Here is a 27,005-nt window from a genome sequence, read left to right as displayed (position 1 = left end):
GAGTCAGCTTTGCTAGTCCATCCCCTTGAGATTCCCCAGACAGAAACGGGGCAAAGGACAGGAAAAGCCAGCCAGGTTTACTTAAATTGAAACATACTGAGGGCCTCGGAGGGGGTCTGTCTGGAACAGGAGGGAAGGTCCTGGGAGGGGGGCCAAGCCCCTGCGGCCACTGTCACCGTGTATCTGGGGCAAGTCCAGGCCTCAGAGGCCACCCTGCAGCCCGCCCAGTCCCGGGGACAGGCAGGGGAGCCCTGGTGCTGGGTGGGGGCCCAGTGGGTCACGCTGGCAAGCCCATGCTCCTCGGGGGTGCTCACCCGAGCCCGGGTGCCAGCCCATCGCGAAGGAAGCTGCTGGCCGTTCTCTGCATCACAGCTGTGATGATGTAACTGGGAAGAAGAACTGCCTCTAAGTCAAAACGTGCTCCGAGATAAGGTCCCTGGTCAGTTCCCTGCGGCTGCTTCGGAGGCGCGGCCAGCACCCCGCTCCGTGAGTGGGGTCCGGGTGGTCGCGGGGCACAGGGAGCCCTGCCTCTCTCTGTAACCAGGTCCCGGGCTCCCTCCGAGTAATCCCTTGGCGTGGGGGAGGGGGAGGAAAAGTGACATTTGTGAATTCACAATTTGTGAATACATGGCCAGCTCTTAAAGCAAAAGGGGAAATAAAACCCATGAGTGTCAGTCGGGACAGGGCTGATAGTGATGGTGCCAGAAAAGACACGGCAGACTGGTGACGTGGCTTCCGAGCGGGGCACTGTTGCCCGTGGGCAACACAGGGCAACAACCTTCTGTGGACCCGCTCCATGGCTCAAGTGTGCAAATCTGTGCAAGGTGAGTCGCATGGAAATACCACCTGTGGCTTTGGGCAGGCTTGCGGAGGGGGCTCCTTTTCCTTCGCTCCAGATTCCTCGGGGGCTAAGCCGAGAGTGTGCTGTCTGCCAAGACTTCTTTAAAAAGCACGTGAGTCAAGAAGGCAGGGTGTAGGGTACGATGGAACAGCCTGGCGAGGAAGTTTCAGAGTTAATTAGGAAAGCTGCAAATTAAGACAGCACCACAAGATGAAGAGGGCATAGCGTGTAACTGGACTTGTTCTTCTCGGGATGGGGGTGGGGCGGCAGTCTGGAGGTCTTGGGACTGTCTGGTTTTATATGAAAGGTACAAAAATTTGCTGAAAGATCTCACTCGGTGTTCAGTTTACTGATTTAATTATTTGCCCAAAGCAACGCAAACCTATGTCTGTGTATAGAGAAGAAGTGGATGGAAGGAGAAAGAAGACAAGAGACAGAAAGGGAGAGATCACAATCTCTCATGAGCCCCAAGTTCATGAACACCTGGAACGTGGCCACTTTTCCAGGCACTGATCAATGTATTTGATCTTCAATACAACAAAGTCTCATGTTGAGAATTTTATCACCTGGTACAATTTCTATTTCACGTGAAGAAATATGCCCTCTTTCATAGTTATCGAGAAATACACCAATGTGTGCAGCTATCTGGTAAAAGGTTGTTATTTCAAAACATGATCAAGTTTTGGAAATCAACCACCTCATTTGCCCTCATTTCTTGAAGGGTCCCTGGAGACACCTCCCCGCATTAGCAGACGGGGTTCGCTCCCCGCTCGCAGCCTGCCGAGCTCTGCTCTCGCTCACCCCCATGCTGGGTGTCACCCCACACAGCTTGTCTTGGTGAGGAGCGTGCGTTAATTTGCCTGCTCCCTGCTCGGGGTCAGCCCCGTGTCTCATGCTGCACGGGGCACTGGGCTGCAGCCCCGGCTCGGGCAAGGACATGCTGGACACCGCGCTGACCATGCGCTCCCGTGTGCCGTCGGAGGACCCCTAGAGACAGGTATATTAGGGAGCGGGGAGCACGGCTGCGGGATGACAATGAGCCCGCAGACATCTGAGCCCTGGGAGAACGCAGCAAACTGCCCCCTCCCCTGGCCCAGTACACAGAGGGGCGGCAGCCTTCTCTCTGCCTTGGCTGAAGTGTGTTTATGCCTCTGGCAACGAGTTGCACCCGGGCTTGTATTGTAAGGGTATTTCAGAAAATTAATCAGAAGTCAAGTAGTAGCAAAAACCATTGCACGCACTCATCATACGTGGTCCTCATCGTCCATTGCTGCTTTCTGGGTGTGCGGCCGTGTCAGTGGGGCCGTGCCGTGGGCCTCGCGGCGCGGTTCTTCCCACTTTCTACCTTGGCTTCTGTGCGCGTTCTTCATCCTCCCCGGCCCCCCCTCCGCCCCCAAGAGATGCAGTTTATTGCTGATTCCACTGCGCAGGACAAAATGAGGAAGTTCAAGTATATGCTTCACATCTGAGAGCCTAACAGAGCGTGAATCCTCTGAGTTTCTTTTCGACTCCCGTGCCTGGGGGTCAAGTCTGGAGGGAGCTGTCACCGCAGCTGACTCAAAAAGACCCTAAAATCGGTGCTGGGATGACGCCTTTGGTTCCACAGCAAATTCCCCAGGCAGAACATTGAGCCAAAAAGACAAATAAGATGGGGCAGTATTTGTAAGTCTGAACTTCAGTAGAATTTGACCAATTCTCAGGAACACTGGGGAAATTCACTGCCAAGTGTCCAGACTTGACCCAACCTTCTAGATACATCTGTAGGGCAAGGGATCTGCTCCTATTTTCTCCCAGTTTTCAAAAAAAACCTATGTCACACCTGCCAGAAGCCCGATTCTCAGAGGGCACTCGAGGAATGGGGACTGAGTCGGTGAAACGTGAGCAGGCACCCGAGCTGGCGGCTCGCTGTCTAAGAAACGGAGCATGCGTTTCAGACAAAGCGGAGCAGACGGCCTGTGCTGGCTCCCTTCGGTTTCGTTTGAATCTCCTTTTAACAATTTAGTGGGGGCTGGATTTCAGCGGGTAGCTGTGAGAAGAAGAATGGGTTGAACACACTGTCCTTTCAATATGATTTTAAGCTGGTCAAGTAGCTCTCTTCTCGCACCACGAAATATCGCCCAGCTGACATCTATGAGGAGGTGGCCCAAAGACATCTGGGTTATTTTTTCCAGCGTAGCCTGGGACCCGACTCCGAAGGGGCCAAGGGCAGGCACTGGAGGCGTTTTCAGGGAGCAGAGCAGAGAGTGGCAGAACCACAGAACACAGGTGGCCGGTTGCTGGCCCTGCGTGGGGCGCATCCCTCTCCCACTGAGTTGTAACTCCCGGTGGCATTTACACTCCTATTTGGGTGTCTTGTATTGTCTACAGAACAACCAGCTTTCTTTCCAAGGTAATGGATTTTCTAAGACAAGATATCACGATGATACGTGTGTGGGGGGGAGGGGGGGAGTCTAAGGTTGTTTTATGGCAAAACAGATTACTCATCAAAAAGGTTTGAAGGATAAAATTTGGAAAATAGTCCTATTTTCATCATCAAAGATGTTTGAATGATACAATTTGGAAAGGACTCCATTTGCACCAACGGTGAAGTAAGGATACACGACGAATTCTAGGAGAGGGTTCTGCAAAATATTCGGTTCTCTCCCTGCTGAGATATTTGGTCTCACTGGTTACTTCGACAATTTAATTGCCAAGAATAAACAGAAATGTATCATTTCTATAAGCATGGTGGTAACAAAGTATCCATTTGCCGGTCAGTAAAAGCCACCAGGGAACACCGATTTCGCATTTTTTTCTGACCTAGAATTCCCCCATTAATGAAAATTCGGGCAAAGACAGAGCGTGTATGGTATCACTTGAGGAAATGCTGATATTTCAAAACATCACCTTCTTAAGTTAAAGAGGAAGCTGTTCTTGTTGTTGTTTGTTGAGGGTTTTTCATCTTTGCTTCTCAGGCTTAGTAAATACTAGTGCCTCCCTTTAATCCATGAACAATCTCACTTTTTGAAAAATTAGAAATATGAAAACACCTGCCTTTATTGTCATTGTTGATGTACAAATTCTTGTTCTACACAGCATGGAACCATTAGAGAGACAGAAACAAGATTCTTTTTTATCAAAAAGTGGCACAACTTTGATGAGCAACTCTTAAGGTCATTTCAAAAAGGAATCGAGTAATTGGGACGCTGCTTCTGTCTCCTGGGTTGTGGTGTTTGCTAGTTCCACCAGTGCGCTAAGCAGCGAGACAGGTGTAAGTTAGGACGTAGCAACGAAGGAAGGGGGCTTTTCGGTGTTTCCTGAAGGTAGCCAGTGAGCCAACGTGTAGCTTCTGTGGTTCCACCAGAACTTCGTTGGGGAAATACTTTAAACCACTTAAAATGTTAAATTGGAGATGGCGGCCATTTGAATTAGTGCGGGGCGTAGGTCTTGCTGTTGGAAGATCCCAGAGGGGGGTCAGACTTTCATTCTGCACCAGCTGTTCGGTCTTTGAGAACGAGTCTTGCAAATTGGGTAGTACCAGCCCCCCCGCCCCAATCAGGATCTGTGGGGGGCCAGGGGAAAAGCAGGGGGGCCGATCTGGAGAAGCTGGGGCACCACACGCCAGGCGGAAGCCACACATGCAGCTTGGTCCTTCAAGTTAAGTTCCTGTGAAAACTGCTTTTCCAACTCTGCTGGGGAAACACTCACGATTTCTAGCGCAGATTCGCAGCAGGGGACCCTCGGCTCCCCTCCCGGACATGGGAGGGCCGACGTGGAAGTGCCTGGGCCACGCTTTCACACTTCAGGGGCGAGGTCTCCAGTCTTAATTCGTCTTTATCGCCCAACGGCTGAAGCAGGTAGAGAAGGCTTGCACTTTGTGGGGGCCCACACCTGGATTTGCAGACGCTCCGGCGGGCCTGCTCCCACTCAGGTGGCTCAGCCGCCCCAAAGCTCGAAGCGTCGCCACCTCTTCCGCACGCACTCTGACACACACGTCACTTTCCCACATTGAAGTTGTTTTAGGTTTCAGCTTCTTGTCCCATGAGCCTGTCTCTTAATTCTCAGTAACGGGAACGGTTGTGGTGTTTATTTTCCACGTGGTAAACCTCGGCCAGCCCAGCTTCCATTCATGGGCCCACTCTGGGCTCCCTCGGACCGCTGTCCGCTCCTGCTTGCTCCGCTCCCCCTGGCTGCGCCCTGTCGGCCACGGGAGCACCAGTAGGGGTCCACTCAGAAGCCTCTCCGCTCCTGCCATGCCCCAAGCACACCGGTATCGGAGCAGCTATCAGCGTGGGTGACAATGGGCATTAACATGTCGTTCTGCACCGGAGATGAGGTTTCTTCATATTTGTGTGTCTAGTACATCATAGATTGCTCCTGTTTGCTAATCGGCCCGGTAGCTGCAATTTACTTTGGAAAAGAGCTGCGGGTTTCTCCTAAAAACGTCCCCTGGAATCGTCTTCTTCTGTTTTCCGTAGGACCGGATGGCATGGCGCCCACGTTGCTGGTCCTTTTGGGAGCCGTGGCGATCCTTCGAGCAGACGTGCTTCCTGACGATTGTGAGTGCCATCTGTTACATGCAGTAATGTCTCTTAAAAACCTGAACGTGTGACAAAGAGGCTAGCGTGGTTCTCTCCCCCGTGCGGGCTTTCTCTAAGGGGTGGAATATCCTCCTCAGAGGCACACTCTCGGCCTGCTGTGCCCCGAGAGAGCCGGGTTGGCTGGGGGGCAGGGTGGCACTGCAAAGGGAGAGCATTTGCGGGTGTGGGCGGACGGGCCCCACAGAATAAAGCCCCCAGGATAAGGCTGGAGCTGGTGGCCACCTGGGGACACCTCTCCTGCAAGGGAGCAGTTAGGAGGCCCCACGGCCCGAGGACAATGATCTCCCACTGTGTTCGGCTCAGAAATGTGTCGACCTGTGGGTTTGGTGTGGGGACAGAGACTGAGAAAGCTCACACGTGGTGCCCACCCCGTGTCGCCTGAGGGGACTTCCTCCAGCAGTGCCCGTGGGTCGTGCCTGAACTGCCACCTCAGGGGCTACGGCCAGTGGTGGCCGCAACTGAGGCCACGAAAGTGTCGTTTTTAAAATTGCACTTCGATTTAAATGGCCACATGTGGTGGCTGGTGGCCGTCATGTGCAGTGAGGGGCAGACAGAGCCCCAGGGGCCCCTGTGTGCGAGCGAGGACGGGCCGGTCACAGAGGCTGTGAAAGATTCAAGGTCAGTGGGAACATCCTGACCACACAGTAGCCGAACCAAAGGAGGTTTCATAACTGTGCCTGTGTTACGATATCATCCTAATTTTTTCATGTAAAAGGGATTATTCACACATGTCCAGGGGTAAAGAAACATATCACATGCTAGTCCCATTCCCAGGGGTACGATTATAGGTAACTTTTCTTTTTTTTCCTCATCTGTGCTTTCCAAAATTTCTAAAATGAACCTAAAATTTCTAAATTGGGCCCTGGCTGGTATAGCTCAGTGGATTGAGCACGGGCCTGCAAACCACACGATCGTGGTTCGATTCCCAGTCAGGGTACATGCCTGGGTTACAGGCCAGTTCCCAGCAGGGGACTCACAAGAAGCAACCATACATTAATATTTCTCTCCCTCTCTCCTTCCTTTCCACTCTAAAGATAAAGGAATAAAATCTCTAAAAAAATTTCTAAATTGGTTCTGGAATTGAAATAAAAGTGTTTCTTTAGAAGGCAAAGTAAGAGAGTGGTTAACTTAGGAAAAGTTCAAAACAAAACAAAACAAAAATAAATCTTTTTCCAGAAATGACTATTTAAGTAGTCTTGCCTTCGAAGGTGTGTGACTTTAAATCATGATAAGAAATGCATTTTACACCATGAACCAGCATACACACACTTGTGAGTACATTTACAGAGTGGGAAGGAGAGGCTCCTGAAACAGAATTGTTTTAGGAAGTGTCTTGTAACAATTCGGCGTGAGGCAGTACTTGGATGTCTTTTCTGTTCAGTTTTCTTCTGAGTCCGTAAAAACCATGATTAGTCACAGACCGACACATTATCCCAGCCAATCAGTGAGGGCATTGGCTCTCAGTTTGAAAACTACAGTTCTAAAAAAACCAGATATGGTAAAATATTCACACTTCAATTAAAAGTCTGTAAGTGTTTCAGGGAAACACGTAGGCAAAGTGAAAAAAACGAAAGATAATGAGTTCAAAACGGCTGTGGCCCTGGCCGGAGTGGTTCAGGTGTTCGGGCACCGTCCCACAAACCGAAAGGTCGCTGGTTTGATTCCCAGTCAGGGCACGTGCCTGGGTTGTGGATTTGGTCCCCAGTTGGGGGGCGAGTGAGAGACGACCAATCGGTACTTCCCTCTCACATCCATGATTCTTTTCCTCCTTTTCTCCCTTCCATCCCCTCTCTCTAGAATCAGTACAAGAAAAAAAATTAAATCAGCTTTAGAAGAAATTCCTCCAAAATTGTTTCAGTATCATGCATTCTCACAGCCATACTAGCCAGGACAGTGCGCCATGAACAATTTTACGACTTTGAAAGGTGCCGCCCCTGGAGCACTGAACCTCTTTCTTTTTCTCCGTCAGTTTCGCTTCTCCCGCCAGTCAATTTCACCATTACAGTGACCAGTTTGGCCCAAGTTCTCCTACGCTGGAAACCCAACCCCGACCAAGAGTGCAGGGGCGCACAGCTAGGCTACCACCTGAGGATCCACGCCCCCCAGGACGACGACGTGAGTTCCCTGGGTGCCCGCCCCCCTCCAGAGTGAGCTCGAACTCTGCCGTGGCTTCCTTCCCCAGGGGAATTTCCACTGAACAAATCAGCCTGCCCGGCCGAGCGCCCGTGCCTGCCCAGCCTTTGCGGCCGGGACGCCTTAACTCCGGGGCCATTCTGTCCCTTCAAAAAGCAGGTTTAGGACTTTCTGAGGCGCAGTAGATGAGAGGTGGGTCCTGTCTTCTCTCAAACAGCCAGAAAAACAAAACATACACAAAAATAAAAACCCCAGAAGAGGTTGGCTGAGTAAAGTGGGAAGAGAGCAGACGACAGAATCCCGGTTGCTCTGCCTGCAGCCTTGACCCTGAACCCGCGCATCTCGGGCCCCGGGCCCCTTCAGGGACCTGGGACCCAGCAGGTGCCCCGCACAGTGAAACAAAGGGCGAAGCAGCCGCACAGCGTTCAGTGCTTTTCCGGCGCTGGGAATGCTAGGGAATTCTAGAGAACTCCCGCCAGGAAGTTAGCTGCGGGGGAGACCGGAAGGGGAGACGATGGTCAGAGGGGACAGGAGGCATATTTGCAAACTTCCGCTCGTTCTTTTAAGAAGAACGTGTTTGTGTACCATAGAGGAACAGATGATGATGTCTTCATTACATCGTTTTCTTAAGAAACATGAATAAATTGGGTAATTTGCTCATGCGTTTTTAAAAACCCCTTATGGAAGGGCGATCGACGTGCAAAAAGCTGTACATATTCAATACATACGACCGAGTGAGGTCAGGGCCAGGTGTGTACTCATGGGCCCGTGGGTTTAATTTCTTTGCAAGCCTATTCCATTGCACTTTATGTGCCATTTAAGAACCGGAAGGACATGCCTGTTTGTTGAAAATAGTTCTCGCCAGGTCATTCCCTCTGATGTGTCACGACTTGTGGGCTTTGTTTTCAGTATGAAATCAAGTACACTGTGCGCAAGTACGAGGCCGTCCTCCACCGAGGCTTCTCGGCCAGCGTGCGGACCATCCTGTGGGAACGCCGCCCCTCCCCCGCCAGCCACTGGGTCTCCGCCCAGCTGAAGGCCCCCCCAGGTGAGCCGGCCCCCCAAAGCCCAGGTGGACTCTGCACTCTGCCGATGGGGGAATGGGAACACTCAGCAACTCACTCTTCTCAGGTGCCCCCCAGGCCCCACCCAGGGTTCCTCAGCATCTTTGACGTCCTCACCGAGGCGGTCTTCATGTCTCATTTCCATAACCCACCCCGTGACACCGGCAGGTCTCTGCAAACGTCCCTCCCACCCCTCACTTCCTGTCAAAAGCTCCAGGGTCATCAGGTCCCTCGTGGGTGGGTCCTAAGGGACATGAGTGGATTCTCTGATCTGTTCAGATGTCTGACCACAACACGACCTTGCACACTGAGCCCGCAGCCACTGAGACCGCTGTCCTGGCTTCTCTCCCCGGAATAACCCTGCACCCCAAAGCCCAGACCGAGGCCCTGCCCCTCTGGAAGCCCCCACTTTGTCCACCCCATGCCCTGAGGGGTGCTCCTCCTCCTTGCAATGCCGCCATGGGCTGAGCTCCTCGTGGGCACACGACGTCATTTACCTCTCACGAATCGGTGACGCCTCTAAGCCGGCCGGGGACAGGGACTGTGTCAGGCACCAAGCAGTGTGTGCTTCAGACACGGTCTTCGTTTTCAGTTCTGTGACCTCTCACCCCAAATCGCAGGGGACTCTGTGGGCAGCCCACACAGAACCTCACTGCCGTGAGGAGAAGGGGGTCGTTCGCCCCTCACTGCAGTCTCCTTGGTGGGGAGCCAGGGCCTCTGACACCTGAAGCCAGTGACAGTGCTGATCAGACACGTGGACACACACACACACACACACACACACAGAGGAGGAGTGGACGCCAAGTCCGGGGTGTGTAAGAGCAGCTGCTCGGCCAGGCTGGCCCGAGGGTCATTGTCACACCGCTCACTCAGACCCAGTCCCAGGCAGACCGATCTCAGGCGGTTGCCGGGGTTTTCCGTGAAGCCACTGGCCACTCCCCGGAATAAACGCCCGCAGCACAGCCGTAGTGCCCCTTTCAGAACTACGTTCCTACGGTGCTAATTCTCCTCGGGGCACACGCCGAACAACGAATTATTTTTGGCCAGCTGAACTCACACTCAATTCATTTCGTGGAAGGGCACTGGGAGACGGGTGGACTTCCGATGACGCTCGGGCACAGACCCCCCAGGTGTTAGAGTGCGGGCAGATTCCCTTCTCTGTGTGACAGTGAGCATGCGTGTCCTCTGGTGCGTGTGTGTAGCCCTGCGGTGGTAACAGCGCCGACTGGCCTCAGCCCGTCTTCCTCACCTTCAACTTCTCAACGGCCAGCTGGGCCCTGTCCCTCTCCCCCTGGAATGACCCTGCGTCCCAGTGACAAAAGTGAGCTAATGACTGACTTACACTCGGCCAAGAAGACCCCTTTCTGTCACTCATGGTCGAGTCCACAGGCATGCACGTGGGTGGGGTCTCCCCGACCCCTCAGCCCTCCGTGCCTTTCTGGTCCCCAGAGAGAGCTCACGGCCGGTGTCTGCCGTGTGTTCTGAAAGCGCCGGGCCCCACCGGGCCAGGGAGGCTGAAAGGAATCTGGGGAAGCCCTGGGCGAAATGAACATAGAAGGGGTCCATGTGAAATCTCCAGTGTCCCTTAACGTCCTGTGGTAGCAGCTAGGACGTGACCACACGTGCTTGGGTCTCGTCTCACGAGGTGGAGTTACTTTGCAGCGTTCCCAAGCTCGCATCCTTCCGAGCAGCCGTCCACCTCGTCCGTGATGCGGTTGGTCACGGCCTCAGAACCACGAGGATGACGAGTGGTCTTGGGGCCCCTCCCCAGCCAGGCCCCCCTTCACAGCTGGGACAACCAGGGCCCGGGGTGGGTGGTACTGAGGTGGCTTGGCCAGCTTTTGGCAAATGCAGGTCTGAAGACCGAGGCCGCAGGACACAGAGCTCTGAACGCTCTGGAACTTCCAGTCGAGTCCGCCCCACACAGCCGCCCCCAGCGCAGGGGAGGGCTCCCCAGGGCTGCAAACTCGCCCCCTCCCCCTGGGAGTCGGCCTTTGCCAATAGCAGGTTTCCACAAACGCGTGATGGCAATTACTCTTTGTGGGAAGAGGAGGTGTCCCCAGTCCCTGGGCTTCCAGGGGAAGCTCGAGGTTCAGAGGATGTCACGGTCGTTTCCTGTTCTTTTCCTTTTGGACCTTCCAGGGTCTCCCGGAACCTCAGCTGTGAATTTAACTTGCACCACAAACACCGCCGCAAACAGCCACGCCGCGTCCAGGCCCTACCGAGTTTCTCTCCACTGCGCCTGGCACGCTGGCAAGGAGGCCCCCCCGGACACGCAGTATTTCCTCTACTACAGGTCGGTGCCTGTTGTTGCTGAGGCAACGGGGTCGTTTCCTCCGACCTTAAAAACTCACGGGTGTTCCCACGCAGGTACGGCTCTTGGACCGAAGAGTGCCGCCAGTACAGCCAGGACGCGCTGAAGAGGAACGTGGCCTGCTGGTTTCCGACGACCTCCATCGACGGCAAAGGGCAGGACGCGCTGGCCGTGCGCGTCAACGGCTCGAGCCCACACGCCGCCATCAGGCCCTACGATCGGCTGTTTGCCCTGCACGAGATCGGTGAGACAGACCAGGGCTGGGGCCGCGGCGTCTGCGCAGCGCAGCCGGGAAGGGCTGTAAACTTCGTCCCCTCTGCCTCCTTTCCTTCCTGCCGCCGCAGCCGCAGGGCCGGGCTCTCGGCCTTGGCACTGGCACCTGGGGCCGGGGGACCGGGTTGCGGAGGCTCTGTGTGCTCCTGGCTTGTACCCACTGGGTACTGGCAGCAACCTCTTGCCCCCCCCCCCCCATTGTGGGCACAGAAATGTCTCCACACCCTAGGTGTCAGATGTCCCTTGGGGGACAAAGTCTTCCCCCAGCTGCCAACCATGACACTGCTGCTGAGGGAAGTCGTTCCGTCTCTCAGCAGCTCCGACTGGGGTCAGAAATTTCTGTGCGAGGGTCCTGGGAGGAGGAGTAACCCCTCCAAGCAATTCCGCCCCCTTGCCCACACGGAGGCCCTCAGCTCTCCGAAGGCGGCCAGGCCGCCGGTCCTGCGATCTTCCGCGCCCAAGCTGCCCGCCGCATCTCACACCCCTTCTTCTCCAGCCCAGTCTGTCTTCCTGAGGCGCCTGAGTCTAACTTGTCTCTCTCAGCCTGTGACCTGCAGGTGGAAACACGCAGGGTCAGGCTGCATTCGCTCAGGTCTCAGGTGGAAGGCGTCCGTCCTGCCACGGTCGGCACCAGTCGCAGCAGCCGCCCTGGGGATGGACAGTCGGGTTTCAGCGGAGGGGCGGGGACTGATGTGGGCTGTGGGCTCGTCCCCCCGGGACGGGCGAACGGGCCTCAGACACGCTGCCCTTCCCCTAGGCCCCAGTCTGAGAAACGGGAGACACTAACCCTTCCTACGAGGTTTTGTGAAAAGTGTGTTAACATCACACAGTGCTGAGAACAGCGCCTGGCACGGGTGTGCACTGAACCCACAAAATGCTATTACGTAAAGGACACGGTTGGCTGTGGCACACCTACAGCGAGCGGAATCGAACTGGATGGAAAGAATCGCAGCGTTTACTAAAGAGCAACGTGGTTCTGTCCAAAGGCTTATTTCTTGGGCGACTGAAACACGTCGCTTCCACGGCGGGAGGTGACACCAGCACCGAGGACTCAGGAACGGCTGGAACGAGCGTGAACACAGACCGAACCTGACACTGCCCGCAGGGGTTCATTTGCTCCACGTGATTTTCAGTTCACGGAGGCCGAGTCCACAGATTCCCCAAACAAACAAACACCTCTTTTCGTTAAAAACTGTCTCCTAGGGAGTGGCAGGTTCTGGAGCCAGTGGGTCCCCCCTTGGCTTGTCCCCGTGACTCAGGAATTGTGAGATCTCAGGCGCACGACCTAAGACAAGACCACTCACCTAGAAACAATTTCCACCCGGGTCACACCACCTGAGATGGTCAGGGGGGGCCCCGGGGGAAAGGGCTCAGTTCTTGTTTTAGAGCCGAGACGGATTCAGGCCAATGCACTGTGTGTGCAGGAGGCAACTAGAGCTGTCCACCAAGACGAGACCCCCGACAAGAGGAAATAAAGCCACGGCCTTAGAGGGGCGTGGATGCCCGGGGGCGGCCCCTGGTGGGGGGAGCAGGGTCCGGTGGGCACTCCAGGGCAACTGCTCCTCGGGATCAGTTTACCCTCTGACGGGCGCAGTGAAGGAGGTGGGGGTGGTCTTGCCCGGCACTGAGGAGGGAAGGGGCCCTACCACTCAGTGCCAGGTGGGGCGGCAACCCCTGACGGCTGCACACGGGATCCCTTCTTCCCTGGGACGAGGCATTAGTCTTCGGGGCGCCGCCCGAGTCCTGCAGCTTGGGGACCGGTCACCTACACCTTGAGGGCATTCCCTGAGAGGCTGGGCGGGGCCAGTCAGCCCCTCTCACCAGCCTTGCCTTGTCTAACCTAGATCGAGTGAACCCTCCGGGGAACGTCACCGCGGAGATGGAAGGGACCCACCTCTCCGTCCGCTGGCAGAAACCCGTCTCGGCCTTCCCAGAGCACTGCTGGGACTACGAAGTGAGAATTTACAGTGCCAGGAAGGGCTACGTTCAGGTAATTCTCCAGGTCACCGCTGTGCGCCACCGCAGCGCTCTTTCGGAAAACTTTCAGAACTCGTCGGCAGTGACCGCTCTGCTCACGGCTTGGAACTAGCAAGGCGGGAGATAACTTACCTCCACCCAGGCCTTATGGAAATAAACCAAAGCTTACTGGCCTTTGGTCTCGAAAGGAGATACGTTTAGAGACGTTTGCATGATTGAAAATCATGCAAAGGATGTGATAAAAACACTGCACTCCTGCCTGGGGGGGTGCGGGGGGGGCCTGTCAAATGCTCAGTCCCTGGGGGAAGCAGGATGGCAGTTTCTCAGAAATTAAAAGAGAATCGTGGCACAACCCAGCGTGCTGGGAATAAACCCCAAACGATTGCAAGCAGGGTCTCGGGGAGAAATGTGTACAGTGACGTCCACCTCGGCGTCCGTCACGGTAGCTGGGGGAGGAGGCCACCTCAGTGTCCAGGTGAACGAACGAACCAGAGGAGGTGTACGCCTCAGAGCCAACCTGGAAAAGGCAGCTCTGACGCACGCTGTAGCCCGCGGGAGCCTTGCGGCCAGCTCGAGGGGGGAACTGAGCTGGCCCCGGAAAGACAACGCCACACCATTTCACTCGCATGCGACAAGGCGAGTGTTAACTTCACAGGGACAGAGAGCAGCTGGTGGTTTCTAAGGGCGGGGCGGGGGGGGCAGCCTTTATGGATAGGATTTCAGGTTGCAAGATGGGAACTGTGCTGGGAACTGGGTGCAGGAGAGTGTGGGCCCCCCCGCCCCCCCGCCCCCCCCCGCCAGTGCTGAGCCCTCAGAAAGAGCTGAGACGGCAAGTTCTAGCCGGGCCTGTGTTCCTGCAAGTTAAACTCACGAGCACTCGCGGAGAAAACTCCAGGGGAAAGGGACTGGAAGGACGGCCGCCATGTCCGGAGTGCCGGCCGACGGCCAGGCGGACTCTGCTGATGGGCCGCACCCTTCCAGTAAGTCCCTCTCGCAGTTATCGCTCCCTTTTCGTGGGACGGTGAGGCACAGAGGACGAGGGGACTGGCCCAAAGTCACAGAGCTAGAAAACCAGGGGAGCCAGGACGCAGACTCGCGTCCTACTGGTGGGAGGCAAAGCGGACTCCATGCAGTTCCATTTGATTCAGCGAGTGTCACAGACTGACTGCGCCGGAAGGATACGAGACTTTGTTTTAAGAAAAAGATTCCTTTTTTAAAGCCATTGTCACGGGCAGTGGGCCCGACAGGAGGGTTTACTCCACACAGACACAGGGGCGCGTCTGGAGATCCAGAGGTCGGTCTTCGTGGCCGCGGCAGAGCCGGATGGGGGTGGGGAGGCGTCAGTGGGACCTGCGGGCATCGGCCAATGGCTGCCACAGCCGCCCAAGCCCCGGGGGGCAGAGCTGAAGTGCCCAGGGCTGGGGGGGCGGAGGGTGGAGGAAGGAGAAACACTTCTGGGAGGGCTCGGGGTGCGGGAGGGGCTGGGGGCTGGCGGGGCGGGGGGGCCTCATTTTAGCACCAGACCAAGTCACAGCCCGTGTGACGAGACCGGTCCTTCCCAAATCGCTGTTTTGCCCATTAGATGGGCGGAACAGTGGTGGTGTCCCTGTGATTCAATCTAGTAGTTTCTTAAGCTTGGGCCAGACAAAGGTCACGCCATGCAACCTGGTGACCCACGACGAGTGAGGTGTCAGTGTTCCTATTCTACAGATGCGGGGGCGGGGCAGCCGGGGAGGTCAAGGGCTTGCCCTGCGGTGTCTGGAGGCAGGGCCAGAACTCAACTGCCCGGACGCTCTCTGTCTCTCTACTGCCCCAAGTGCCCTCAGTCCCCGCACCGCCCCCTGTCCCCACACCACCCCCCGGAGCTGCAGGTCAGGGGGCGGCAAACTGTTTCGGTGAAGGACCAGGTGTTCTAGGCTTTGTGGGCCGTCTGGTTTCGGCCACCGTCACCGAGCTCCACGACCAGGATGGAGGCAGCCGCAGGCGGCACAGCAGTGGACGGGCGTAGATGGGCAGGGGCCGGGGAGACTTTGTTTGTGGGGCCTGGGCTTCCAAGTACACGTTGTTTTCGTGTGTCATGGAACATGACCCTCTGAGCGTTCCCACGCTCAGAAAGACACACATTGTGTGTCATTGAAAGACACACAAAGCGTTCCTTGTTGGCGGGGCCGAGGGGCCCATGGGTTGTAGTTTGCCAGTGCGGAGCGGGATGGAAACCGAGTGGCACCGCTGGGACCTGCGAGTGCAGAGCGAGGAGGGACGGACGAGAGGCGGGACCCCACTCTGTGGGCGCGGCCAGTCCGGTCTTTCCATCCAGAAGCGCCCTTTGCGCCCTGACGGGTCATCGCGGCCTCACAGTGGCGGGTTCCGTGTCTTTTGGCTACGAGAGCGCTTCCTCCTGAAGGGTGACTTGTCCGCTGGGAGCTGCCCAAAATAAGCCCATCCATACGCGTCCTATTGATCGCGCAAACGGGTCACCAGACAGAGTCCCGTCCCTCGTGTGTGACCTCTCACTCTGGTGGCTGGCATTGCTCAAATTCCGTGTCTAGGGATGACGGTAATGCTGACTTCTTTTCCGTGTAGGTAGAAAACACCACGGCCACCACGTTCAACACCACGGTCAGCGACGTTTCTCGGTACTGCGTCGTGGTGAGGGCCGCCGTGAGCTTCACGTGCAGAGAGCAGGGCGCCTGGAGTGCCTGGAGCCGGCCCACCGGCACCGGTGAGTGTCCGGGTGTCCGGTGTCCACCGCCCAGGAGCCCGTTCCTGGTGGGAGCAGAAACCCTGGAGCGTGTGCATTCACACGTGGGTGTGGGGACTCGGTCCGGGTCCCTGGGGCCCCGTCTGCTGCTGGTTCGCTGCCTCCGGGACCAGAAGTGGGCTCACAGGGTGCCCGTGACACCCAAGGGTTCCACCTTCTTGCCAGTGCCAGCCTTTCCAAATCCTTGCACCTGTTTTTCCCCCCAGATTATCTGATTCTACTTCTATTCGTTTTTTTATAACTGAATTTTTTATTTGGGGAAAGGCATAGATTCACGTGTGCATTTGTTGTCAGACCTAAGGCAGAGCGAGGTAGAGAAGCTCGCATCTGGGCTGCACTCCATCACGGGAAGGGGGTGCCTCTCCTGTCACGGCCACAGGGGGCCGAGTGGGGCCCCCGACTAGTCTGTCCCGCCTCGTCCGTCCCGCCTCACCTCCCAGGGCCCCCATTTCCTTGGGGGTTCCTCCTGCCTCTGCCGTCCCCGCCGTTTCTCACACCATCAGCCAACAGAAAGTGCGCAGAGAGAGAACAGGGGACCCACAGTGAGAGTTGATGTCAGGCTGGCTTTTAATTTCCCTCTCCACGGAAGTGCTGGTTGGGAACTGGGCAGCGGAGGGTCTGCCCCAGGGGCACCTCGCTGCCATCGTTTGGGGCGAATTCCACTTTCTCGTGAAAATGAGCCGGGTGATGTCACTGCTCACCTCATCAGTCCACCGTGGCTGGTATCTACGCCCCTGCGCGGCCTGGGTGGGTCACGACTGTGGCCAGTGCCGACGTGGCATTCTCACCCCAGTGACGAATAAACACGGGGGCCTTCCGGCCCCCCTGGGGCCCTGGCTCGGACTCCCCTTCCCCCAAGGGGCAGCGGTTATTTCGCCCAGCTTGCAGTCCGGCAGGCCACTCCCCTGCCACAACCCTTTCCTGTCACGACCTTGGTCCTCTCCCACCCTGTCCTGTCAACGGCACCCGGGAGCCTCCCCTGCCACTCTCACTCCAGCGCCCGGCCCGGCCACCCCCTCTCTCTGAGGTATTATCGAGTCTACCTCCTTAATTTCAAGGTTGGGGAGTGGAGCCCCGAGAGGTGGAAAAATTCAGTCGTTCTCAACAGGCTATTCGTGGACAGCGGATGTCCTTCACCCACAGGTGACCCACGCGGCAGTCAGTGGCGTGGAGCAGACCCATCATCTCCCAGGCTTAGTGACTAGCGCGTGAGGCGAGGGTTGGGCCAGTTTTGACGGATGGGGAAAAGGGGGCTGGAGGGGCCGGGGCTGCAGCCTGGCCCGGGCTGGCACGGTGCCCAGCAGTCAGGGGGCGAGAGGGCTGCACCAGGCAGTGGGGGCAGGCGGACAGCCAGCTGCGTGTGCTCCTCGTCCGGCCTGAGAGTCTGCAGTCGCTGCGTCCTCGGTGCTAGGGAGGGGCAGATGCACTTGTCAAAAATAGAACGAGCGGTTTCATGGTATCAGTGCTCCTCATCACCTGCCCTTCCTCAACGGGCTTCTAGGTCTTATCTCAAGAGCCAACTTCCCACATTTCACGTCCTCTCTGCTGAACTTTCTTAACTTCCATGTTCTGCTGTTCGTTTACTGTTTTGGCTCCTGTTTCCCAGGGCCTGCGCCCCAGCGAAACCCGACGCCTGCGCACAGCAAGCAAGTGTGGGAGCAAAACTTCCGGCTGTCCTGTCCTTCCCTACTCCAGGGAGAGTGTCCTGGGTGTCCAGCTGTGCTCCTTTCTGGCTACGTCATGAGTCTGTCACTCTGAGTCCTGCTTCTTGGTGACCAGGCTCAGCCCCGGTCACAGGCCTTGTCCCCCCAGGGCTCTGCCCTGGGCACCGAAGGCCAGGGTCTCGGCAACGCAGAGCAGGTGCCAGCATGACTGTCTTGTTCAGGAAGATTTAGGCTGAGACGCGCCCCCGAGATGCGCCAGCCTTTGGGGGCGTCCCCTTCCTCTGCAGGACGGCCCCTCTCAGGAAGCCCTGGCCTGGCTGTCCTGCCAGGGTGTGGGCAGAGGACAGGGAGCTCTTGAAGCCACATGACACATCCTAGAACCTGTAGGGACGTCCTGCAAGTAGGCTGTGGCAGAAGACCAGGGGTGTGGAGGCTTTGGGCTGGGAGGGAAGAGAGGCCCCATTAATGCCAGTGAACGGGCGGTGCCGCCTGCTTCCCTTGGGCTCAGCATTCGTGGCTGTGGACCTGCGAGGAAACCCGGCCCCTCGGCCCCGGGCACCGGAGTCGGAAGCTGCAGGGCTGGGGCCACCTGTGGGACCTCTACCCGGTCACCTCCGTGCACATGTCAGGGGCACCCTGCACCTGGCCTGTAGCTCCAGCCCTGCTCTCTGGTTTCCATGCCTGCTCCTTCTTTCTCCTTTTCTTCCTGCTGCCCGGAGGGGAGGGCCATGACCTAGGTCCCAGCAGCTGGGTGGGGACCCGTCTGGGAAGGGGCGGGGTCTAGGCCTCGGTCTTTTCCCTCTCAACCCCATTCCAGTGCACACCCATGACCCCCTCGTCTTCCCGGGGTTGGGAAACAAGAGAATCTTCCTGAGTTAGGTGCCGAAATCGATGGGCACCCAAGTCACCAGACACCAGACAGCTGGGCCCGACATTGGCGTCGTGAGCCAAGGGCCTGGGAAGGGGTGGAAGGTCCAGAGGGCTCTGAGGCGCGGGCTTGGGGACTCCCCCTTTCTCGGGCTCGTCTCTGCGTGGCCACAGAGCAGTGCCCACCGATTTCCTGAAGAAAAAAAAATTTGCATCTCTCTTTGAGTCAGAGATAAAGTTCAGGTTGTCTGGAAATACTAGTTCTTAAGAAATTCTCTGAGGCCAGAGACTCCAGAATTCAAATTAATGACCTTTTCAGAATCTCTCTTTTTTTTTTTAAAGATTTTATTTATCTTTAGAGGGGAAGGGAAGGAGAGAGGGAGAGAACTATCAATGTATGGTTGCCTCTTGTGCGTCCCCTGCTGGGAACTGGCCTGCAACCCAGGCATGTGCCCTGACTGGGAATCGAACCGCGATCGTGTGGTTCGCAGCCCGCGTTCAATCCACTGAGCCACACCAGCCAGGGCCAGAATCTCTTGATGAAACGAAATGCTAATCATTTCAACCCAAAGGACACGTATGGTTGGCGGGGTCCCCGTTCCCCTCTGTTCTGTGTCCCCAAAGTGGGAGGAAGTGCTGACTTCAATGTACTTGCTTGTATCGCGGACCCTCGATACCCTGCGTTAGTGAATAACCGCGCGTCAGGGAGTCCACAGTGATTTTCGCTTGGCGGTGAGCACGTGGGAGCTTTGTCTGGCCTCAGGGGCCCTGCCCGGGCATGTCTCCTTCCAGGTGAGCTGACCTTGGCCCTCTTCTCTGGGGTCCTCAGCCCTGGCACACAATAGACACCTGGCCAGAAAAATGACTTCCCTGCCTGCTCCCTCTGGGCAGTGACCCTGACTTTGAACCCACGCATACCCCCCACATGCCAGTGCCTTTGTGGGACTGAGAATCACACTCAGGCGCCTCTCTGCTCCTGCTAATCCAGCAAGAATCTCCACGTATCGAAGGGAGCGCTGGAGGGGGCAACTAGAGGGTGGTTTAACTGAAGAGACTTTTGTCATCACGGCTGGAGCAAAGACGGCTGTTATCAGGCCCTGGCACCTCGGCTGTGGGCGTTGCACCTTGTGAGACGCAACGGGGTGAGTGTGCGACCCTGATAATGTTTACGCCACGGCTCCTGCTTCCTGCCCCCCCCCCCCCGCCCGAGCCCCAGGGGTAAGCGGGACTTTCTCATTGTCCCCTAGTGGGGCTTGAGCTCGGAGTACCTGAGTTTCTGAGTGTTCTTCCTAGGGGCTTGCGCCACGGCGGAGCGTGCAAAGCGTGCCTTGGCCACCACGGGGAAAGGGAACCGGAGGGGGCCCTGGTTCGGGAAGTTCCCTGGGATGGAAGGCGAGCAGGTGCTCCAGGCAACAGCACCAGCTCTTCCCAGTTGGTTGCTCTGGATGTCGGCTCTGAGCATGTGCAGTGGCAACCGGGTCTGATGGGACCCAGGGTCCCATCAGAGAACTGGCCGTTGACCCTTGAGCCACTGTGGGGCTGTGCAGTTGGGACATCGGAAGGTTTGATTCTCCAAGGCTCTTTTTTTCCCATTACTGACTAGGCATGGCTATGGCTGTTTGTAAAATAGGAATTAAACTTTATCCAATACTAGGCCGCAGGGTTTTAACAAAGTGACTCATTCCCACCCAGAGCCTATGGAACACCCACCAAATCATTAGTGTGTGGGGTGGCCTCGCTGAAACAGAGATGGGGCCGCAAACCTAGCCCTGTCCGGGAGTGGGGACACACAGCCACGAGTGAGGCCAGCCAGGAAGGGGACACTCAGGAGGGTGTTTGGTGACAAAGAAATGCTTGGGATGGGCTCAGGGGTGTGCCTGCCTGTGTGGTGTGTCCTGGGGTGGGACAGTGGGGAGCAGTCTGGGCAGGCCCTGGGGCTCCACCCTGGCGAGGTGTCCTCAGCTGACTGCCCCTCTGGGCTGCAGTTTCCTGGCCTGTTCCCTGAGAAGGCCACACCCACCCCACCCCACCGCACTGCAGAGAGGCCACACCCACCCCACTACATAGCAGAGGCCACACCCACCCCACTGCAGAGAGGCCACTCCCACCCCACTACACAGCAGAGGCCACACCCACCCCACTGCAGAGAGGCCACTCCCACCCCAGTACACAGCAGAGGCCACGCCCCACCCCAGTACGCAGCAGAGAGGCCACGCCTCCCCACAGTTGCAGCGGAGGTTGCAGGAGAACGTGTCCCCCACGCACTTTGCAAAGTGTCCAGTAGCCGCGAGCAGCCTGCACAGGGGCGTGTGAACACAGGTTGCGAAAGAAGCTGTTTCTCTTACCGAGAGTTAGACTTCCCCGTGACTCGAAACCGGCCAGCCTCGCGCGTGCACTGCGTGTCTGAGGTTGGGTTTGTTACTGACCAGGGTCTGCAAAGGCGGGACGCGGAGGCGCTGGAGGAGGAGGGGCCGTCGAGGCTCCAAGGGCCGCGTCCCGCCAGCTGGGGGCAGGGCTGGTGCCCAGACCAGGCCAGGCAGGGCCCCCGCCCCGCCCCCTCATTTGGGACAGGGCACGTGGGGGGTCCACGTGCTCCCCACCCAGGAGGGCGGTGTCCTGCTGCGGCTCCACCCGTTTGGCCCCCGGCCCGGGTTCAGCTCTGGTCTCTTTCCGCCTCTTCCCTCCAGGAAAGGACGAGCAGAAGCCCTGGACCGAGTGGCTCCTGGTCCCGCTCTCGGCGGCCCTCTGCGCAGCGCTGGTCTGCTCGCTCGGCCGCAGGACGTACGTGTTCTCCACGCGGCGCTCCCCGGGGCCGGGTCGGTGGGGGGCTTGTTCTCGGGCGGCGTCCAGGGCACATCTGTGCCCCACATCGGGGCGGCCCGTCCGAGGTGAGCGTGGGCCTAACAGAGGCTGAGAAACGCCCGCCGTGGTTCACAGAGCCCGGCACCCCGACACCCCGACGGAGCGCGGCGCGAGGCAGTCTTACTGCCCCTGCGGGAATCTGCCCACGGGCTTTCCGTTGGCGCGGAGGTTCTTGCAGGCGTGGCCTGCGGTCCCTTACGGCCTGGCTGTCCCTCAGCCCGTGACTGCCTTTGCCGAGCGCACCTGTTACATCTCCACTCGAGGAAGGCGGCGCGGGGCTGGGAGCGCCGGAGTCCCGCCCCCGTGCGACCTGGCCCTCCATGGGCCGTCCCTGAGCGGCTGGTTGTACTTGGGTCGGACCGGTGCTCGACACGACACACAGGCCTGGTGACCCCACCCCCCTGACCACGAATAGCCCTGTAAGAACGCCTCAGCCACTGTGGCCTTCGGTGCCCACTGTGCCGCGAAGGAGGCCCCGGAGCCTGTTCGGTCCGGCCCGTGCCCAGGGGAGGCCTCGGAACAGCCTGTTACCGACGTGTATTCCAATGGCGTCCGTAGGGGGGGCGCGCATCTCAAAGGAGAAGGGAGAGAGTTCCATGGGCCAGCACCGTGGGGGGAGGGTGCTGACCGCACACACTCCCACGGGCCAGCCGTGGGTCTTGTGTCTGTGGAAATTAGGCCTAGTAACATGTGCTGGTGTGAGCAGTGACCTTCTGTCTTTCCTAGAGGTTCGGGGGTCCCCAGAGCCCTGCCGTGTCCCCCACCAGGTCTGCAACCAGGATAACAGTGTAGGTGTTTGGAGGTCTTGGTCCTGGCGTTAATGAGGGCAATTTTCAGGGACCTTAAGGACCTAAGTCCCGCCCGCCTCGTTGCTCTGTTTTTAGGGGTCATGTATGCACCAAGCTGTTCCCACCAGTTCCAGGCCCAAAGAGTGACATCGGAGATCTCGTGGGCACCGTGAACTATGAGGTAATGTTGAAGGTTCTTTGCATCTGTCCTGTCTGCCCAGGGTGGGTCCTGGGGGTCTGTCATCAGGTGGCTGGAGGCTTCCATGTTATAATGCAGGGACCCTCCCAGGCGGCCAGGGGTGCTTTCTGGTGACAGTCTCCGCTCTTCGGCTGGTTGTTCTGTTATATGTGTTCATGTGCTCTTCGGTCTTTGGATTTTGGAAAGGTGCCACTCCAGTCACACTTGAATGTGAATTTCCTGCCAGCCATCTCGGCGACCTTGGGCAAGTCCCTGAACCCCCTGAGCCCTGGAGAGTAAGAGGCATAGAGGAGAGGGTCCGACCTTCTGCTCCTTTCTCACCTTTTCAAATCTGTGTCTGCACTCACGGGCACCGTGCTCGGCGGGGCTTTGTGTGGGAGACCTCCCAGCTCCTGGGTACAAAGAACCAGAGAGGAGGTGGGTGATTTCTCCCGAGGTGCTCACTCTTAGGCCCTTCCCGCCCGTCAGAGCGCTCCGGCTTACCCGGTGCTGACTTCCTCCAGCTGTTCCAGCAGCGTCGGGAAACACCGTGCTCCCCGGGGAGTCGGGCTGAGGTCTCTGTCCAAAGCCAGGTGTTGGCGTGTGGGGGGCCTCTTTCTGGACCATCCCTGCGGTTTCCCGGATCTCTCCGTGCATCTTTCTACCGGTGGAATACTGTCTTTATCAGGATATCTTTATTCTACACCCGCAGACCAGGGAGCGTGAGGCCCCCGAATGTCATTTTTGGGGGGCTGTTTTTCTTACTCTCAGTGGCCTCCACTCCATCTAAGAGTTCGTCACTTCTACAGAAAAGGCTCCCGGGACCTGGACCAGAACTGTGTGGCACTGCAGGTTAATTCAGGGAGAAGGGAGCCTGATGACACCGGGTCTTCCACTCTGTAAACAGGACGTGGAGGCCTATTTATACGGGTTTTCTCTAACTTCTCTCGGCGGTGCTCGCTGTCTCAGCGGGCAGTTACGTGACCTTGCTGTCGAACCTGTCCGCACACGGAATAGTCACTTAGACCAGGGGTCCGCAAGCCCTTCTATAAAGAGCTGGGCAGTAAGTATTTGAGGGTGAAGTGGTTCATCTCACCTATTCCACGTCACCCCTTGTGGGTGGGGGGAGCAGCCACAGACAATATGCGAACGGCGCCCCCAGTTCCGCACCAGTAAAGCTTTATCCGCACAGGCAGGCAACGCGGCAGACCTGCCGCACCGGCTGGGGTTTGTAGGCCTCTGCTGCAGCTCAAGTGATTTTCTCAACAGGTCTAGTTTTCTCTCTAACAGAGCCCTTGTGATTGGAGGTACCAGCTGGTGCCTCATTGCAGGGACAGCCAAGGGACAATCAGGCAGTCACCAAATGAGCCATTTCAATAAGCTGGGACCTAGGGGAGCAAGAATGCCCTGCCCATAGACCCATCTTGGTGACCAGGGAAGCAGCCTGTGCCCTTGTGACCGTGGCTTCCCTGGAGAGACAGTGGGCCCCGGGGGGCTCCCTCGAGGGCCCCTGGAGCTGTGCCGGCCATGGGCCTCACAGCCGCATCCTGGCCCTGAGAAGCTGGCTGGAGCCGCGGCCCGGCCACTTTGTGGGGCATCTTATCTGATGGCATCCGACTCCGAGGCAGAGGCCCAAAGGCTGTCTTTCACCCCCGAGGCTGCCGGAAGCAATGGGCTTAGAGCCTGTTGTTCATCAAAAGCAAGCCGTGTGTGCAAAGTAGCCACTCGGGGCGGATCAGCTGGTTTCAGAACAGGCAAAGACCAGCGGCAGAGCTCAGCACGCCAGGCTGCTCGGGCCTGGCTGTCTTCTCACGTTGCACAGTCATTCAGAAGCGAGGGAGCACCCCAGCGGGTGTGGCTCAGCGGATTGAGGGTGGCCTGTGACCCAAAGGGTCACAGGTTTGATTCCCAGTCAGGGCACATGCCTGGGCTGTGGGCCAGGTCCCCAGTGGGGGGTGTGTGAGAGGCAGCCACACGTTGTTGTTTCTCTCCCTCTCTTTCTCCCTCCCTGCCCCTCTCTCTAAAAATAAAAAGAGTAAGTTGGAGACAGAGAGGGAGAGAGACGGGAGGGAGGGAGCACAGGGAGAACTGGGAAAGGGCAGCACCCGGCCTCCACCTCCAAACGCAAAACCCGTCTAGTCCACTCTTGGGACCTCTGCTACCAGGGCGACAAGGGGACCCATGAGTGCCATTGGCGGCTTGGGGTTGGCAACCCCCTGGGACACGTTCTGCTGGTAGAAAAGAAGCCAGTTGCCTGCAGCTGGTCCCCAGGCCTGGGACTGGGGCGGCCACACCCAGCACACCCAGGGTCGTCCTTAGCAATGTTTTACTTGTTCAGACCCGAGTTAGAAACTGACGTTCCAAGGACAGATACTGGGGGTGGGGTGGGGGGAGGGGTGAAAGAGGGGGCAGTTGGCCTTTGGCAATAATAAAAAGGGGCTTATTGTAAAAAAAAACCCAAACCAAAAAACCCTTCCTCTGAGCTTTCAGTGTGTGGGAGACCAGTCCCCAGCCATCCCTCGTCTCTCTGATAAGAACCAGAGAGCGCTCCTCCCGACAGGCGCGCAGGGCGGGGGCGCGTGCGTGGGCGGGTTATGGTCCAGCCCTCACACGGCCGTGTCCAGGGCAGACGCGCACGATGTTTGAGGAACGCGGTCTCTTACAGGCCGTGTTACTTTTTACCACAGTTTTTCTGACTGGTATCAGGACTATTAATAATCACCAAAACTGGATACAACTGTGGGCAGAATATGACAGAGCTGTTAAAAGGGCGGCGGCCGAGGCACATATAATAAAACATAAACTACTATGTGACGTTGCACAGAAAGACATGTTTGTGAAGCTCTTTACCCCCTGGACTTCGTATGACTATAAATAAAGATAAGTTCATATGCAGAAATGAGGGGCTGGGGGGAAACTGTGGGCTGTGTTTGGGGGGAGGGTTTATGTGTATATTTTGTCTTCTTTCTACTTAATTTGTCACGTTGAACATTTACTGTTTTTAGAAGCAAAACAGACTTAAAGGGATCGTAGCAGACAACCAAGTTCTGTGAAAGGCTGCTTAAGGGAGACGTTTTGTTTTGCAGAAAACGGGTTCGGGCGAAACAGAAAGCGAAGTCATCAGCTACGTGGACGAGGGCCCCGAGACGCTGGAAGACTTGGTGTTCTGATGGCGCGCGGGCACGCGCACCTGCCCCGGGAGAGAGGGGCCAGAGCGACCTTTCCAGGCTCAGAGGAGAACAGAACTCACTGAGCCTTGCTCAGCCACAGGCCGCACCCCCAGACGCAGCTCTTAAAACTCTTGATGCTGCACCCAGACCTTCTCCCGCCCGTGGGGGCCCGGTGGGTGAAGGGGACCCTCTGGGGGTGGAATGAAGAAACCTCAGGCTGACTGGTCAGAGGGGAGCCGGGTCTCTGGAGGAGAGAGCAGAACCCGAAACACCCTCCGGAGGCTCACAGGGTGACAGACGGTTCCTGAGTCCCGCCCCATGGGTCAGGTTCCGGGCCACGGGCCTGGAGGAAACCGCTCCGTCCCGTTCGAACGTCACACCGCACTAAAAGACAGTCTTGTTTCCCCGTCCCCATTTCAGATAATAGATTCGAGTGTGGATGGATGCGTGTGACATGACAAATGTTAGTATGAGTGGCTATGTGCCCTCAACGTCTGCATGCTGAACAACTCATTTCTCATCCCCTCAACTACCCCCTGGCCCCTCGACTCGTGTCCTTGTCTCAGCCAGGACCTCCCAGCAGCCCCTCAGCCGAACCCCTCACCTCCTGTACCCCCCTTTTCTGAAGCATCTGTAAAAGGCACGTGTGCTGGTCACCCCACGTCCAAAACCTCCCTTGACCCGTCACCCTCAGGTCCAAGCCCCTGGGGAAACACTGGCCCCTTTGTCCGTGCGTTAGCGGTGCCCCAGCCGCGTTCCCAGGGACAGACGGGTCCACGCTTGCCTGCCCTTCACACCTCCACGCCCGCTTCCTGCGGGAGAAGCCTTCCACCCTGTCTCCGCATCTTGTCGCCTCTTACCTACTAAGTCTCTGCTGTCTGCCACCAGAAAGTCTCCCTCTCGTTCCCGGTCTCTTCTCTTCCAGTCTGTGCTGTCACCCACTGTGTTGTTTGTTATTTGACACCCTCCTCCCTTATTTAAAGTATAAAACACTCAGGGCTGAGAACACTGTCCCGTCGCTCTTTGTGGATCTAACTCCCAAGTACGAGCTGGTTGACCTCACCTGGGCTGTGAAAGTGAAGGTGAGTTTCTTAAACGGGCACCAGACTGGACAGCCAGACCCAGCGGGTCTGAAGAGCAGGGCGCCGGTGGCGGACCCACTCGCCCGCACTGGGGGGCCGACAGAGACACGGGGACTCACCGTGGGCGTGGCTCTGCTCTGGCACCCGGCAGCCCTGGGCTCCAGGCAAATGTGCTGCCAGCACCCCCTGGGCTCGGTTGGTCCCCGCCCACGTGTGCGACGTCAGTTCACTGGAGTCTTCACCGAGAAGGTGTGTTACCAGGTTATTTCACTCAGTAAGATGAGAAGCAAGGACGCGCCCCTACCCGGGGAGGAAGGGAAAGAGCCTTAAGCTGGTGGTGGTGGTGGTTGGGGAATTGCTGGGAAGAAATCAACAGAGAAGTACTGGGGTCATAGTTCAAGGTCGGCAAGCTTCTTCAAGGGTTCGGGTGTACGTATTTTCAGCGGTGAGA

The 27,005-nt window shown here is 57.4% G+C and overlaps 1 protein-coding gene across 1 annotated transcript; it reads left to right on the top strand.

Moving 5' to 3' along the window:
• Positions 1–1,717: 1,717 nt before the first annotated feature.
• Positions 1,718–26,167, top strand: IL5RA (interleukin 5 receptor subunit alpha). The gene is made up of 11 exons (XM_037049536.1): positions 1,718–1,838; positions 5,299–5,379; positions 7,391–7,536; positions 8,464–8,602; positions 10,761–10,914; positions 10,989–11,176; positions 13,050–13,195; positions 15,766–15,904; positions 21,162–21,255; positions 22,221–22,305; positions 25,389–26,167. Exons 2-11 carry the CDS (start codon positions 5,310–5,312, stop codon positions 25,470–25,472), a joined length of 1,245 nt encoding a protein of 414 aa, XP_036905431.1. The 5' UTR covers positions 1,718–1,838; positions 5,299–5,309; the 3' UTR covers positions 25,473–26,167.
• Positions 26,168–27,005: the final 838 nt, after the last annotated feature.

This window comes from Sturnira hondurensis, unplaced genomic scaffold (genome assembly GCF_014824575.4).
Source record: "Sturnira hondurensis isolate 20B ecotype Veracruz unplaced genomic scaffold, ASM1482457v3 Scaffold0006496, whole genome shotgun sequence".
In the NCBI taxonomy this organism is placed as follows: Eukaryota; Metazoa; Chordata; class Mammalia; order Chiroptera; family Phyllostomidae; genus Sturnira; species Sturnira hondurensis.
This window is presented reverse-complemented; position numbering and strand designations above follow the sequence as displayed.

Bases quoted from the DNA above. Each gene is read 5' to 3' on its own strand.
- IL5RA (XM_037049536.1), top strand. From the start codon at position 5,310: ATGGCGCCCACGTTGCTGGTCCTTTTGGGAGCCGTGGCGATCCTTCGA. The intron at 10,915-10,988 runs GTCGGTGCCTGT...GTTCCCACGCAG, and splicing joins CAGTATTTCCTCTACTACAG to GTACGGCTCTTGGACCGAAG. The intron at 13,196-15,765 runs GTAATTCTCCAG...TTTTCCGTGTAG, and splicing joins CCAGGAAGGGCTACGTTCAG to GTAGAAAACACCACGGCCAC.